This window comes from Scyliorhinus canicula, chromosome 9, assembly GCF_902713615.1.
Source record: "Scyliorhinus canicula chromosome 9, sScyCan1.1, whole genome shotgun sequence".
Lineage (NCBI taxonomy): Eukaryota > Metazoa > Chordata > Chondrichthyes > Carcharhiniformes > Scyliorhinidae > Scyliorhinus > Scyliorhinus canicula.
The window spans coordinates 181,739,335-181,756,781 of NC_052154.1; the positions used below are offsets into that span (position 1 = coordinate 181,739,335).

Genomic DNA, 17,447 nt, shown 5'->3' on the forward strand with positions numbered 1-17,447 from the left:
TTGTCATTTGTTTATGTAAACATGTGGGCTGATGTTTGGGGATTGGTGGGAGGATGGGATCGTTGTTATTGTTATGGGGATTGCCATATCTGTTACAGATTATTGTTTATTGTTGGTGGGTGTAAATTCAGGAGAAAATGTGAAAAAGGAGGAGAATAAAAATATTTTTTTAAAAAAGAACTCCTTGTGTATTTCATGCTGGTTGGTTGTAAGCAGGATCGGAATTTGAATTTCGGAATTTAAATACAGAAGGATGCAAACGTATACATTGAATGTCCAAAACCATTGTTACATGACGTTAAATTATATTATTCAAATTGGTGCCCCCATTTTGGTGATGTTGTATTAAGCAATTAGTTTATGTAGTTTGAATCCTATTGTTGGCGGGGGTTACTTTACAGATCATAGAATCCCCACAGCACGGAAGGAAGCCATTTGGCCCATCGAGTCTGCACTGACCCTTGGAAAGACCCCCTGCCTAGGCCCAATCCCCTGCCCTATTCCTGAAGCCCCACCCCAGGGGAAATTTAGCATGACCAATGTACCTAACCTGCACATCTTTGGACTGTGGGAGGAAACCGGAGCACCCGGAGAAAACTCGTGCAGACGCAGGGAGAACGTGCAGATTCTGCCCGGTCACCCGAGGTCGGAATCGAACCCGGGTCCCTGGCGCTGTGAAGCAGCAGTGCTGACCAGTGTGCAATCATGCCGCCTAGATCTGGTTATAATTTGGCATGAATTGCAAAAGTGACCAAGTACATCTGTTTGATGAGGTGGAAGTATTCATAGTCTTGTAATGGGGTTAAAGCGTCAAACATATTACGGGAAAGTAGTTAGAGGTAAAGTACATTGGGACCTCTGGGAGTAAAATGTTTTCACCTGGTACCGAAAATTGGACCTGATGAAAAATTGTTTTCCCACTGCTAACTGGTGCACTTTGTCTTTATGGTATTTACAGAAGCAAATGTTGATGGGAGTCTAGAAAAATTATACATTTTGCCATAACCCTGTGACATGGCCGGTGACATGATTTTGTTGGCAGAGGCCCAGTCGCTACATCTGAATGTCGGGAGAAGACGAAGCTTTTTAGCTCTATCGAATTTATATTTGCTCATGATAAGTCAAGTTCACTTTATTTGAACCAAGATACATTTGCTGAAGCTCTGCCAAATAACACTATAATTTGAGAATTTTGGCTTGCCTCCACTTTTAAGTCTCAATGCTACACTTTGCAGCCTAAAAAGCAGATACAGTTTGGTATTTTTGACGGCTTGTCTGAGTTATAACTGTTAACTGTCAAATACGATATTGTGGATTAAGTGCAAATCCAGTAATATTTGTTCAGCTATGAATACAAACAATAAAGCATTGAGATGTATCATATCCCAAACAGAAAGTTCCTGGCCGGGACGTCTGCCTCATGGAAGATAGTCAAAGGAGCCATCCTTGCCGCACACATGCATGTGTTTTTCTCATAGCTCCTTCAGAATAGAATTACTAAACAGTCATTGCCTGTTCACCCGGTATGGTTTCGTAGTCAAGGATGCGATAAGACAGCTGAACATGAGATGGTATAATAGCTGGTTATCGCAAGTGTTAGCGGGGAACTAAATTGCCATGTGACCACCTGTTTGGTAAACTCTTGGGAGAATGAGAAAAAAGTACTAGCTTACCAGAAGTGTTAATTCTCAACAACTTCTAGTTACAGTTGCTCAGGTCTTGCCAAAGTTTTTCATCTTGCACTCATCAGGACAAATGCAAGGATGCCAAATTTCAAATGATCACAATAATTTACACTACAGAAGAGTGCCAATTGGTTAACAAATCGACTCTGATTGGCTGAGGCGTCGGTAATCAGTCTGTATTTTCAGCAATATCATTTATTTCTACTTACCGGTCAGGAAAGGTGAATGATTAGGATATCGGTATTAGTTATTTCTGATTAGGGGCGGCGCGGTGGTTACCACAACTGCCTCACGGCGCCGAGGACCTGGGTTCGATCCCAGCCCTAGGTCACTGTCCGTGTGGAGTTTGTGCATTCTCCCCGGGTCTGCGTGGGTCTCACCCCCACAACCCAAAGATGCGCAGCGTGGGTAGATTGGCCATGCTAAATTGCCCTTTAATTGGGGGGGACTTCTTTTTTTAGAAATAAGTTATTTACGCATAAACAAGTTAAAATGGAACATTTCCTTGTCTGGTGAGTTAAATTTCATGATGACTTTTGTCTCTCCTGCTTCAGACAACTTTACCACTTCACTGAATTTGTATTCCCAGCATAAAATTCACATTGCATTATCTTTTTTAGCATGAGTAATTCAGACGCAGGTGTCTCATGTATGAAACTCTTTATTTTGCTGGAGTTGCCAGGACTTTATAGGATTATGCCTCTGCGAACATTACATGTCTGCTGGTGGGTGGGAGGGATATCCAGTCATGGTGCTCCTTGCATCACGACTGTGAGAGGCGGATTGATCTTTCCTCTGTCATTTCTCTATGTTTGTGTGTGACAGAGTGCTACATTGGCATTTTCCTATATCCAAAATATTATCGCACGTTGCTTCCTCTAAATTTACTTTGCAGTGATTGGCTTTCATTTATTGCATTATGAGTCATCTCTGCCTTGCTAACCATTTCAGCGCATTAGAAGCTGTTATTGCAAACAGTGGGAATGCCTGTTTCATTGACTGATCCCAACGTACGAGGTCAACTACAGGTTGTAATGTATGTAGTAAAATATTTCCTCAAGCAGATTAAAAGCAGCCCTCGGCAGCAACTGGAAAAAGGTTAGGTGGGATTACTGGTTTATGGGGATAGGGTGGGGGCTTTGGCTTAGGAAGGGTGCTCTTTCAGAGGGCCAGTGTAGACTCAATGGGCTGAATGGCTTCCTTCTGCCCTGTAGAGATTCTGTGATTCTACTTGGTACTTCAGTTGAAGCTTTAAGATGAGTAGTATTTCAAGAAAAGGGGATTTTTTAAATTAGAGGCAAATGCAAAATTCCATAGCCTTGAGAAAGAGAAAAGATTAGGACAAAAATCATCTCTTCTTTCCCCCCCCCCCCCCCCCCATGATTCTACTTAAAGAACCAAGTAGAATCATACAATCCCTATAGGACAGAAGGAGGCCATTCGGCCCATCGAGTCTTCACCGACCCTCTGAAAGAGCACCCTGCCTATGCCTACGTCCCCCAAATTAAAGATATATAGGCTTTCTCTAACTTTAAATACTGAACTAAGCAATCTTTAGCATTTCTGGGGTAAAGTGTCGTATTTAGCAGCAACTCTCCAATGTCATCCTCAAATCATTAAACTTTGAATCGGGACAGTGCGTGCCAGCTGTTTTTATTTCTCCTCTTGAGTCCAAGGATGCTGAAGTCGTTTGTCCTATTCCCATTCCCACCCATTTGAGATCGGCTAACTCAATGGAGATCAGCAATCAAACCTGTCTCATGTTATCAGCACATGCAGTTGCACATCTCACACACAAACATTCGTTCCGAGGGGTATAGAGAGAATGACTATGCAAAGACGGTCAATGGGGTAATTGTGAATTTTTAATTGCGCTCCTGCGTTATAATTCTCAGAATCCTTTTCTATCGCTCCCGGTAAAACCCTTTCAATTTGAGACAATTTGAAGAAAAACAGAAAATGCTGGAAAAACTACGGTCAGGTTGCACCTACGGAGAGAGAAACAGCGTTTTGAGTCCAATATGACTTCTTCAGAACTTGAGAAAACTTAAATTTTGTCTTAAATGCATAAACTGACCAATGGTTGGACTGCATTTTCATAGCATACATTAACAGAGTATTGTACTGCCAGAATCAGTTATATTTATAAAAAATTAATATAGTACATCGTTCAAAGGAACTTTATATTCGTGCTTTTGGATGAAATCTGACACTGAGCCACATGGCAAAATTAGGACAGGTAACTGAGATCTTGGTCAAAAGAGGTGGTCTTTCAAGAGCATATGGAAGGCGGCCGAGAATCTTAAGGAGGAAATTTCAGAGCCTTGATAGCTGACTTCATGGTTTCCAGGAGTAAGGGGAAAGGAAATCTGGGATGTACAATAGGCCAGAAATAAAGGGATGTATAGTTCTCGTTGGGTGGTAGGAGGTTACAAAAATAGGAGGGGTGAAACCATAGAAGGATTTGAGTGCAACAATGGGGATTTTAAATTGGAGGCATTGCTAGTCTGGAACCAACTGTATGTCAGTGAGGAAAGGAGCAGTGGGTGAACAGAACGCGAGGGAAGCAGCAGAGACTTGGATGAGCTCAAGTTTATGGAGGGTGGAATATGATGGCCAGGCAGTAGGATATTGGAATATTCAAGTTAGGGGGTAACAAAAGCATTGGTGAGTATTTCAGATGGATGGAGACGGGTAACATTACAAAGGTGGAATAAGGCAGTCTCAGTTGTAGAGAATTTGGAAATGGACACTTGGGGCTTTCAAAAAAAGATATACTGTATTTAATTGGAAAATGTTTCAAAGCATAGGCAGTATGCCACTCTGAATCCCCAAGGATTTAACAGTGCAGGAAAGGGAAAATAAGCCATAAGCTTTGGACAGTTTATGCATATATACCTTTTGGTGTTATTCCGTGGATACTTCAATGGTATATTTTAAAAATGACGGCATTTCCTAATTAACTAGATCCATGTCGGTTAGTGAAGTTAAAACTAAGACACTGGCTTTCTTTGTTGGAGGGTGTTTACTGACTCAGTTTGCAGTCAACACTACTTCGCACACCAGTGTCCCAGCTTTCCCCATTTATAGATGTTTCAATACCCATCACCTGTTTAACAATGTGGCCATTAAACCTGAACAATGTAATTAATAATATGTTGTTCAATTACAAAAGGAATGTCAGTGATAGATGATTTTTAATTGTTTTCTTTTGTTTTTCTAATTCTTCTGCCTCTGACTTGTTGAATTTGGAGTGCTGTCTTGAATGCAGAATCAATCACCTTTTATTTCATAACAGACATCCCCTAACATAATCAGCAAGGGAACCAGCTTTAAGGAAATTAGTGTTTGGCTTAATCCTGTCAAAACCAATTCTGTAATTTGTAATGAAAGCAAAATACCGTGAACACTGGAGTTCTGAAATACAAACAGAGGGTGTGATTTTACGGGCGCATCGCGCTTAAGCAAGAACACGACGTTAGATCACAGGAGAGATGAAAATTGGGAACCACGCCAGGTGCCAATCAGTTTGCCATGTAACCAGTCCACTCTCGTTGGTGAAATCAGGATCCCGCAGTGGCACAAGTGGCACATTGGATCCATTGTTGAAAGGTCGGAAGAGGGTGACGGTAGGGGAATATTTCCATAACTGGAAGTCTACTTCCAGTGGGGTTCCACATGGCTCGGTGCCCTTGCTGTTTGTGCTGTATATTAATGATTTGGACTTAAAGGGGGCATGATCCAAGAAGTTCATGGATGATATGAACATTGGTAGGACCGTAAACAGTGAGGGGGACAGCCGCAGACTGCAGGAGGATATCAATGGATTGGTCAGGTGGGCAGAGCAGTGGCAAATGGAATTCAACCCAGAAAAGTGTGAGGTAATGCACTTGGGGAGGGCTAACAAGGCATGGATTACACATTGACTGATCGGACCCTGGAAAGTACTGAAGGTGAGAGGGGTCTCGGAGTGCATATCCACAGATCCCCGAAGGTGACGGTGGATAAGGTGGTTAAGAAGGCATATGGGATACTTGCCTCTATTAACCGAGGCATAGAATTCAAAAGTAGGGTGGTCATGCAAAAACTACATAAAATGTGAGTTGTGCCACCGGTGGAGAACTGCATGCACTTCTGGTCACCATGTTGTAGGAAGGATGTGATTGCACTGGAGATGAGATTTACCAGGATTCTGCCTGGGCTGGAGGGTCTGAGTATGAGGAAGGATTGGGAAAGGTGGAGGCTGTTTTCCTTGGAGCAGTGAAGGTTTCTGTGCTAGATTTCTGTTCTATAATCTGGGATTTGAACCCAGTTAAGAGAATTAAACCAACTTGTAAAATTGACTGGAGTTTGTGTTTATTTCCTTTCTAGTGCCCGCCCTCAAAATTACCTGCTTTATTAAACTTACTTTCATGACTGCTTCCACTGCCAAATCCTGTTGTGTGTAAAGCAAACCCTCTAGTGCATTGGGCAACTACTGTTCCTCCCCTACTCCTGTCGCGAAAAATACATCTATGTTTGCTGAGCCCTTGTTGAAACTAAGACCAATGAAAATCCGGTAGTAAACACCGTGAAATTACAAGTTTTAATTTGTCTTGGGCATGAACAGTAAGACTTGGCTATTATTCTGAAGCTCAAAGGTAGATTTTGTGAATTCAGTGTTCTGACACTGGGTATTTCACATCAGGATCACATTCTGGCAATTTAGGTGCACGGATTCATGAGCCCCGCACTTAATTCCATCCAGGACAGAAAGCCATGCAGGACCCACCGGCTCTCTGCCTGAATTCCTATTTTGAGCTCCTGGCGGGCGAGGTTCTGCATCAGCATTGATATTGGCGTTATAGTTGGCTCTGAATCCGAGTTGCTGTGTCAGCATACACTTTGACATACGTATTACAGTCTGGAGCTATGGATAGTAATGGAAGACGCTCCAATGTCTTTTCATCACATGGCTGACCCAGCAATCTCTCCTGCCCTTACCCCCCTGCTATTGGCGTGCGTTGATGGGATTTGCAGGTTGATACTCAACCTGTTTGGCCACATTATAAATGCACTTCCCTGGCCATCTTGTCTTGGGGCGGGACTCAATCCTGGAACTTCTGGATCAGGTGCAGTGATGCCACTGACTAGTGTGCCTCAAGACCCTCTGCCGCATCAGGATTAAAACCACCAAAAATTCACCCTATTGAATGCTTATGGTATAACCTCTCTTTATTCACTCTCCAAACTTAATTTCTGTTTTGTTTCCAACAGGCTTTTGTGGATTTCTTTTCGCAAGCACTGCATGTTGAGTACCAGAGCAAGGGAATCATTGTCCAGGTAAGTAGAGCTTGGAGAAGTATCCTTGTTGCTATATGGTTGCTATAGGAACTGTTGCTGTCATGGTAACTACAGTAAATCATATTCGCATAGCTAGCAGTGTGACGCAAGCTGGAGGGTGAAAGCAGAAGGATAATGATGAATGTTGGTGAGGAAAAGAGACCGTGCTGATCAATTAAAAAAAAAAAAAATTAGAAAAGGATTTGTAAACTGCAAATGCGTTATTTTCTTTCACAAGCATCGGTGTGCTTACGGTTAAGTAAATTTTCCTGAATACTTCAGCACTTCCCCTGATTAAATAGTGAAATTATGCTCGATCTCAATCTGCATTTGTGGCAAAACTTGCAAATCAAATACTTCATTGAAAGAGCAGAAGTCTGGTTGATGAATGGTTCTTGCTACAGTATAGCACACAGCATCCAATTCATAGCTGCATAAGAAATCTTGCAGGCAACATCCAAGTATTTTAGAAAACCCGGCTACTATTGCTGAAGCCACGCAATGAAGGAACGCACTTGTTGCATATTGATTTTAAATTGCCGTTCACAATCTTAAGACCGCAAGGAATAGGAACAGGAATAGGCTGTTTAGCCCCTTGAGCCTGCTCTGCCATTCAGGCTGATCCGACATTCCTCATGTCCACTTTCCTGTCCTTTCCCCGTAACCCTTGATTCCTTTCCCTATCTATCTCGGCCTTAAATATATACACAAAGACTCTGCCCCCACAGTTCTCTGTGGCAAAGAGTTCCAAAGACACTGAACCCTCAGAAGAAATTCCTCTTCATTTCAGCCTTAAATTGGCATCCCTTTATTCTGAGACTATGCCCTCTGGTCCGAGACTGTCGCGTGAGGGGAAACATCCTCTCAGCATTTACCCTGTCAATCCCCTTAAGAATCCTGTATGTTTAAATGAGCAGAGTCCCAACCTGTGTAACCTTTGCTCAGAAGACAATCCCTCCATACCGGGGATCATCCCAGTGAACCTTCTCTGAACTGTTTCCAATAAAATAATATCTTGCCTTCAATAAGGGGACCAAAACTGCTCTCAGTGCTCCAGATGTGGCCTCACCAGTATCTTGTACAGTTGCAGCAAGCTTCCCGACTCTGATACTCCAAATCAATCGAAATAAAGGCCAATGTTCCATTAGCTTTCCTGATTACCTGCTGCATCCGCGTGCTAGCTTTCTGTGTTCCGCGCACAAGAACCCCCAACTTCCTTTGTGTTGCCGCTTTCTGCAGTTTTTCTCCATTGAAAGAATACTCTGTTCTTTTGTTCTACTTTCCAAAATGAACAGCTTCACCGTTTCCCACATTATACTCCACTTGCCAGCTTTTTAGCCCATTTGCTTAACCTATCAATATCTCTTTGGTAACTGTCTGTATCCCTCTTGCAACTTGCCTTTCCACCAATCTTTGTGTCGTCTGCAGATTTGGCTACATTGCATTTGCTTCCTTCCTCAAAGTCATTAATATGCATTCTTATGGTTGTATACAGTATTTTACTGTTGGCAGCGCGGAAAGGAATAAAATTCCTTGAAATTAGTCAAAGTTAACCAGCTGGTAAAACATCTTCGACATTATCTGGGACTTACTGGACTCCTGCCAGTCATCCAGTTAGTAATGTGGTTATTCCACTGTTACCTACATAGAGTACATAGAACAGTACAGCACAGAACAGACCCTTCGGCACTCGATGTTGTGCCGAGCATTGATCACCCTACTCAAACCCACGTATCCACCCTATACCCGTAACCCAACAACCCCCCCCCCCTTAACCTTACTTTTTGGGACACTAAGGGCAATTTAGCATGGCCAATCCACCTAACCCGCACATCTTTGGACTGTGGGAGGAAACCGGAGCACCCGGAGGAAACCCACGCACACACGGGGAGGACGTGCAGACTCCGCACAGACAGTGACCCAGCCGGGAATCGAACCTGGGACCCTGGAGCTGTGAAGCATTTATGCTAACCACCATTCTACCGTGCTGCCCTGTAACAGTACTTGTACCTGTAACAGACTTACTGTTTAAAACCCAGTCACGTGTTTTAGTCAGCTAACAAATAGTTTCCCAAGTTTAAAAATCGGCTAGTATTTAACCTCATTTGGAGAGGCTGGATAGGCGATATGTATGAAAAATGGAAAAATATCACAGTGGTGCATTTTGGAATGCTTTAGAAGTTGTAGCGGAACCACATCATTGTGGTGGCAGATTACAGAGAATTTATTCAAGACCTTACTGTGCTACTTGACCTCAGTGCTTGATGCTGACACTGGATACCCAAAATAGAAACCATTCTGTTCCTTAGTACTTCTGTTCCTACATTGAGCACAAAATATTTCTTTAATAAACTATGGTATTTGACCAATTGGAATGCCATTTAAAAAATTCTTATTATAGTAGTAATTTTTTGAATTGACATCGCCCTTGTCTATTCTCTGCCCACTTGAGAGAGTGCAAGAATTAGCACACTAATTAGTGAGGTTGTGAGATTTAGGTGACAAATAACAAATCCGGCATATTTAAAGTGAAGATTAATCGCAGTATATTAACTTGCACCTGCTCAGATATGTAAAGGTATCAAAAGACACGATGCAGCACTCATTAACTCTTCATAAAACTATATCTGGACCAGTGTCCATAATGTAAAGTTTATATGGCAGGTTTTGTCCAACCACCTTTATGCACTCAAAGCAAGTTAGTCAGCGTAAACAGTGTCTGCCTGCTCTAGAAACTGACAATCCACCCCTTTTGTTCTCTTCTCCCTTGTCCACACTCTCTCAGACATCCTCTCATTGTATATACTGATTAATTTGAAATCTCAAGGAATAATAGTGACAGTGGGCCAGCTACCAGTGGTTAGCACTGCTGCCTCACAGCAGCCAGGGACCCGTGTTCAATTCTTCCCCCTCCCCTGTCTGGATGGGTTTCCTCCGGATGCTCTGGTTTCCTTCAACAGTCCACAGATGTGCAGGTTAGGTGGATTGGCCGTGCTAAATTGCCCCTAGGCGTCCAAGGGTTGGGTGGGGTTGCGGGAGATTGGGCCCAGGTGGGGTGCTCTTTCAGAAGGTGGGTGCAGACTCGATGGGCCGAATGGCTTCCTGCTGCACTGTAGGGATTCTATTCGAGATGTCATGATTTGGGAACCCACCATGGCAAGCTGCAAAATTTGGATTTCCAGCAGTTGTAGCTTTATGAAGTGTCTTTTGATCTTTTGCATATCTGAGCAGGTGCAAGTTAAATTACGGTTATTAATCTTCACCTGATTGTAATCTGACAATTTGCATTAAGGAACTGTAACAATCAAGGAACTTGCTAGATTATCATAAAAGCCCGACCGGTTCACCAATGCCATTCAAGTAAAGGGACCTGACACCCCGATGTGGCCGTACAAAGAGCAGAAGTATCCATTCAGACCCTCCAGCCTGCTCTGCCATTCAATAAGATCATGACTGATCTGATTGTAACCTTAAATCTGCATCCCACCTACCACTGATCCCCCCCTCACTTACCAAGAATCTCTCCACCTCGGCCATAAAAATATTCACAGATTCTGCTTCCAGAACCTTTCCAGGAAGAGAGTTCTAAAGACTCACGACCCTTTGAGAGAGAACTTTTCACCTCCCCTCCAATTTAAATTTTTAAAACAGTAGCCCCTAGGTCTCGTTCTAGATTCTCCCAAAAAAGGAAACATCCTCTCCACGTCCACCCGGTTAATACCATCGGGATCAATCAAGTTGCCGTACTCTTACTCTCCTAAACTCCAGAATGTCCAAATTACCTAACAGCACGTCTTTCAGGACTTGTGGGAGGAAACCGGAGCACCCGGAGGAAACCCACGCAGACACGGGGTGAACGTGCAGACTCCATACAGACAGTGACCCAAACTGGAAATCAAAACTGGGACCCTGGCGTTGTGAAGCAACAGCGCTAACTCCTGTGCTGCCATGCCACCCTGTTAATCTGGTAAACCTTCTCCGAACTGCTTCTAACACATTTACATCTTTCATTCAATAGCGTAACCAATACTGTACATTCTACTCCAAATGTGGTCTCACTAGTGCCCTGTGCAACTGAAGTAGAACCTCCCTACTTTTGTATTCAATTCCCCTCACAATAAATAACATTCCATTAGCTTTCCTAAATACTTGCTGTGCCTGCATTCTACCCTTTTATGATCATGCACCAGGCAGCCTATGGTCCAGCCTATGTAGAGCCATTGTCCCCCAGGGCCATCTGTCACTTGTTCTTTAGTTTCCTTCTCACTGAGCGCTGATCTTTGTTCTCCCATTAACAAATATTGCTATCTTACCTTTATGAGACTATCGGCATCTTCTATAGTCCTTAATCCTGCCAATAACAATTCTTTGCCTTGCACCCTGTCGCCATCTGGGATGGCCACTTCCAGAATACAAAATGGATGATCGCAATGACTCTAGGGAAATGTTAGGAAAGCAAGCAGGCACAGAGCCTGGATGCATATTGAGAAGGCAACTCCTAGGCGAGACTGAAACTGTAAGGCAATTAGCATATTGATGGCCCATTTCCGGGAACAGAGGAATGACATTCAAGTAACCGATATTGTAGCAGACATCCCGGCGCCAGAAAGACACAAACAAAGCAAGGCTAACGCCCACCAAAGACACGCCCAGCCATCAGGGCACCCACCCCTTTATTGGTCAAGATCAATACGAGTGATCAAGATACGGCCCAATTAATCGGGCCAAGTTCAAGGCCTGCCCAAAAGCGGGCGAAGCCCCTTCGGGTATAAGAAGAAGCCCCCGAGAGAGAATCGCTCTCTTGGACTCGGCTCTCGAAGTGGAGAGACCCGTCCACCAGCTGCACCAGAAGCAGTAAGTCCAAGGTCAATGCTCACCATTAGATGGACGACCTTAGCTGTTCTCCTGTTACCCCTTCGAACCCAACAGCCTCAGATCCGAACAATGGCCATTGTTCCTCTGACTGAGTGGGCACCCGAAGTTAAGTATAGGCGTTAGCGTTAGAGATAGTTTAGTTTGTAGTATTTTGTGCATGAGTAGATATTACTGTGTGTGTAAATAAATAGTATTGACTTTGAACTAACTAACTGGTGTATTGGTTCTTTGATTAGTATTCGGGTTTGAACCTTGTGGCGGTATCGAGAGATACCTGGCGACTCTAGAGCAAACATAATTGGGATTAAGGAAGGTGACCATATTGACTGCCATATTTATAACCAGATAAATATAGCAACAGCCCTGAACATCTTTGCTCAATCTCTGCTAGCTCACACCTATCACCCTCTCTCTAGCAGTATAAAATCCATCACATTGCTCCCTCTCTTCAGCTCTGAAGAAGAGACCCACCAACTCGAAACGTTAACTCTGTTCCTCTCTCCGATGATGCTGCCAGACCTGCAGAGTTTATGCCACATTTTATTTCTGTTTTTATTATTAAGATATGAGCTTGTTTGTTTATAATTTATGAAGGGCCAGACTGTTTTCAGTCTGTGGTGTTTGTGCCATCTAGTGGTCAATATTTAAATCTCCCTTTCCTGACAACTTTTTCCACGTGGTCTTTTATGTTAAATTAGTAGTGCGATACAGTTCTTAAACTGAATGGTTTTGAAGCAGACCAGTCCTCGAATTGACGTGCCTCAAACTGCAACATAAAATTGAGCCAATTTATAATACAATAATAATAATCTTTATTATCACAAGTAGGCTTACATTATGGGTGGTTTAGTACAGTGGGCTAAACAGCTGGCTTATAATGCAGAACAAGACCAGCAGCGCAGGTTCAATTCCCGCACCGGCCTCCCCGAACAGGCGCCGGAATGTGGCGACTAGGGGCTTTTCACAGTAACTTCATTTGAAGCCAACTAGTGACAATAAGCGATTATTATTATTCAGAATGTCCAATTCACCTAACAGTACGTCTTTCGGGACTTGTGGGAGGAAACCGGAGCACCTGGAGGAAACCCACGCAGACGGTGACCCAAGCTGGGAACCGAACCTGGGGCCCGGGCACTAACCACTGTGCTACCGTGCCGCCCACATTCTGATTTGATGCACAGTTGAAATATCAAATTGCAAATATCTTTCCTGTCCTGGCTTCATCGGAATTTGAAAAAACTTGCTGCTGTTGTGAGGCCATAAAAAGTTGCTACCTTTTGGATTTGGGATGGTGCACAATTTAAAATCAAGTCGTAAAATAGCAACAGAAGACAAACATGTGAGACAGTTGTGTTCTTTGCACAGCGGGTGATTTGTTTCTCAGTAGTAATGTCACTGTGTTGTATTATTTGTGTTTGCTCTTGCAGAGTGTGATGCCATTCTTTGTGGCTACGAAAATGTCTAAGATCCGAAAGCCAACGCTGGACAAACCAAGTCCAGAGACCTATGTGAAAGCGGCTTTAAATACAGTTGGTCTTCAGATGCAAACCAATGGCTATCTGCCACATGCTGTAATGGTAAGAATGGAAGTTTCCTCTCCTCCGTTATTTACCAGTCTATTAAAATCCCTCTGGCGGATTTCGGCCCTGCCATCCAAAGAGCCGCCCCCTCCAGCAGCCCCTGTAGCACGTTATGCTCTGGTGGACTTTTATTGGCGTAAGGCGGACGTTAGTGCCTCACTCGGGAGGAGGTCCCGCCTTGGAGAGCAGCCAGCCAATCAGATTGGTCGGGCTGCAGTGGCTGGAAAGGAGCCAGAGGACAGGTAAGGGGCAGGCATCCCAGGACAAGGAGGTTAGAGAACATCTGGGTGTCGGGGGATGCGAGGGTGGGTGATCTGGGTGTCGGGAGATAAGCTGGGGAAGTTCAGAGGTCACTGGGCCTTAAGCGGGGGGCTTGGGGAGAGGGAGGGGGGGAGAGAGGAGGCGAGAATGAAACTAATTTGCTCAGTTCAATCTCGGGCGGGAAGGGAGGGGACCACCATCAGAAGCCCTCTTTTGCATGGTTGCACCATGCAAATATCTCATCCCAGAAATCCTGAGCTCTTGTATTGCGCAGTAACCTTATGCGGCACCTTGAAAGACTTTTGGAAATCCAAATATGCTATATCTACAGATACCCCTTTTTCCACCCTGCTTGTTACACCTAATAAATTTGTCATACGCTATTTCCTTTTCACAAAACCATGTTGACTCTGCCTCCTTGTATTATAATTTTCCTACTGTCCTGTGTGCCACTCTTTAAAAAAAAATTAATTGATGGAATATGGTGGCCCTGGTTAGGCTAGCACTTTGAGGCATCGCCTCTAAATAAGGGGAAGCAGATTTAGGGCTGAGCTTAGGAGGAACTTCTTCACCCAAGGGGTTGTGAATCTATGGAATTCCCTGCCCAGTGAAGCAGTTGTGGCTCCTTCATTAAATGTTTTCAAGACAAAGATAGTTTTTTGAAGAATAAAGGGATTAAGGGTTATGGTGTTCAGGTGGAAAAGTGGAGCTGAGTCCACAAAAGATCAGCCATGATCTCATTGAATGGCGGAGCAGGTTGGAAGGAGCAGATGGACTACTCCTGCCCCTAGTTCTTATGCTCTTATTGCCTAATTATTCCTGAGTGGTGGTAGTGGAGAGGGAGTTCCAGAATTTTGACCAGTGGCAATGAAGGGATGGCAATATATTTCCAGGTTAGAATGCCGAGATGGATGGAGGGAAATTGTCAGGCGACTGTGTTCCCATGTATGTTCTGCCCACGTCTAGATAGTAGCAGATGTGAGTTTGAATGGTGCTGTCTGAGGATTCTTGCTGAGTCCCTGCAGTGCATCTTGTAGATGGTACACACTGCTGCTACTGTGCATTGGAGATGAAGGATGTGCCATCAAGCAGGCTACTTTGTCCTGAATGGTGTCGAGCTTCTTGATTGCTGTTGGAGCTGCACTCATCCAGACAAGGGGAGAATATTCCATCAGACTCCTGACTTGGGCCTTGTGGATGGTGGATTAGCTTTGGGGAGTCACTCGAGGCAGGATTCCTAGCCCCTGGTCTGCTGTTGTAGCAACACTATTTATATGGTAGTCCAGTTCAATTTCTGGTCAATGGTAATCCCCAGGATGTTGATAGAGGGAGATTGTGATAGTAATGCTATTGAATATCCAGGGTTAGACTCTCTCTTGTTAGAAATGGTCATCGCCTAGCATTTGTATGGCGTGAATGTTACTTTCCAATTGTCAACCCAAGCCTGGCTATTGTACGGATCTTGCTGCATTTGGACAGGGACTGCTTCAGTATCTCAATGGTGCTAAACATTGTGCAGTCATCAGCGAACAACCCCACTTCTGACCTTATGATGGAAGGAAGGTCATTGACAAAGTAGCTGAAGGTGTTTGGGGCTCGGGCACCACTCTGAGGAACTCCTGCAGTGATTCCTGGAACTGGGATGATTGACCTCCAACAACTACAACCACCTTTTTTCGTGCCGGGTATCGCTCCAACCAGTGTAGAGTTTTCCCCCTGATTCCCATTGACTCTAGTTTTACGAGGACTCCTTGATGCTGTACTCTGTAAAACGCTGCCTTAATGTCAAGAGCAGTCACTCTCACCTCTGGAGTTCAGCCCTTTTATCCATGTTTGAGCCAAGGCTATAATGAGGTCAGGAGCTTTGTGACCCTGGTGGAACCCAAACTGAGTCAGTGAGCAGGTTATTACTAAACAAGTGCTACTAGATGGCACTGTTGATGACCCCTTCCACAAACCATTGAGGGTGTCAGTTGGCCGTGGTGAATTTATCCTGTTTTTTGTATGCAGGTCATGTTGTCATATTGGCTAGATGCCAGTGTTGTAGCTGTACTGGACAATCTTGGCCAGGGGTGCGGCAAGTTCTGGAGTCCAAATCTTCAGTACTATTGCCGGGATATTGTCAGGGCCAAAGCCTTTGCAGTATCCAGTGAATCAAATTGGCTGACATCTGTGATGCTGGAGGAGACCTCCGGAGGAGGCTAAAATGGATCGTCCACTCGGCACTTATGGCCGAAGATTGTTGCAAATGTTTCAGCCGTATATTTTGCACTGGTGATCTGGGCTCCCCCATCATTGAGGATGGGGACATTTGTGGAGCCTCCGCCTCCAGTGAGTTGTTCAATTATCCACCACTATTCACAACTGAAGCAGAGGGTAGATCTGATCCATTGTTTATAACATTGTTTAGCTCTGTCTTTAGCTGCTTCTGCTGTTTGCAAGTAGTCCTGCCAAGCTTCACCAGGTTGGCACCTCATTTTTCGGTAGGAACTCTGCTTTTAAGTTTAATTCCAACATCAATATCTGTGCACCTCATGTGTATATAAATATATGCCATAGTCTATTTATTATCATTTGGAGTTCATAATATTTTGTATTTTGCCATTATTGTAAAAAAAACCTGTTGTACTTTCGCAATGGACAAAACATAACACTGAATATACATTTTTTTTTTAAAATTTAGATTAGCCAATTATTTTTTCCAATTAAGGGGCAATTTAGCGTGGCCAATCCACCTACTCTGCACATTTTTGGGTTGTGGGGGCGAAACCCACGCAGACACGGGGAGAATGTGCAAACTCCACACAGACAGTGACCCAGAGCCGGGATCGAACCTGGGACCTCAGCGCCGTGAGGCGGTTGTGCTAACCACTAGGCCACCGTGCTGCCCTCTGAATATACATTTAAACAAAATCCAGTAGACGTTTTGAAATAAAAGCAAAATACTGCAGATCGCTGGAAATCTGAAATTAAATCTATGTGCTGGAAATGCTCAGCAGATCTGGCAGCATCCATGGAGAAAGAAACCGAGTTAACATTTCAGGCCCGTGTGACTCTTTCCCAGCAGCTTGGAAACCCCAACTTGATGGTTCAGATTTTTAACTTTTATTTGGAAAAGCTTTGTGATTTAAAAAAATATATATCAGTAATTAAAATGCATGTTAATAATCTAATAAATATCCTTTTAGGGTTGGATTACAACATCTCTAATGCCAATCTCTGTGGTCATTAAGCAGTCCATGAAGATGAACCAGGGTTTGCGTGCTCGCTACTTTAAGAGGCTGAAGGATAAAGGGGATTGACCTGGACATGCCCGCTGATCAACAAAACAAGCTCGAGGGAAAATGTGATTCTTTATCATGTAAAGCGAGACCATTCTTAACATTTTTGGTGGTCATAAACTAAGATTCACTCACATTTTCTTTGTTCTAATAGGGACCAGGTTGAGAGATCGATGATAAATTTTGTTTTGCATTGGCTGCCATGTTAATAATAAAACTAATTGCCTCTGGGATTCACTGGTGTGTTAATATTCTTACTTTTGGTAAAGCTCCAGTAAGAGTGCCTTTGGCTCACTAACATTATACTGATAAGCAGAGTTCTGGGTTAGAGCTGGCAAAGTTGGTGCTGATTTTATCTAGACCTGCAGCATACTTGCAACGTTAACTTTGCTGCTGACGCGAAATTATGATTCAAAACTATGTTTTGAAGGCTTTGACTTTTA

At 43.7% G+C, this 17,447-nt stretch overlaps 1 protein-coding gene across 1 annotated transcript in view; it reads left to right on the plus strand.

Moving 5' to 3' along the window:
- Positions 1–17,068, plus strand: part of LOC119970958 (very-long-chain 3-oxoacyl-CoA reductase-A-like) — a 162,773-nt gene extending 145,705 nt beyond the window's left edge. Inside the window, exons 10-12 of the mRNA XM_038806069.1 lie at positions 6,942–7,007; positions 13,310–13,459; positions 16,912–17,068. Coding sequence (XP_038661997.1) covers positions 6,942–7,007; positions 13,310–13,459; positions 16,912–17,025 — 330 coding nt within the window. The 3' untranslated portion in view covers positions 17,026–17,068. The remainder of the gene's footprint in view (positions 1–6,941; positions 7,008–13,309; positions 13,460–16,911) is intronic.
- The last annotated feature ends 379 nt before the right edge of the window (positions 17,069–17,447 follow it).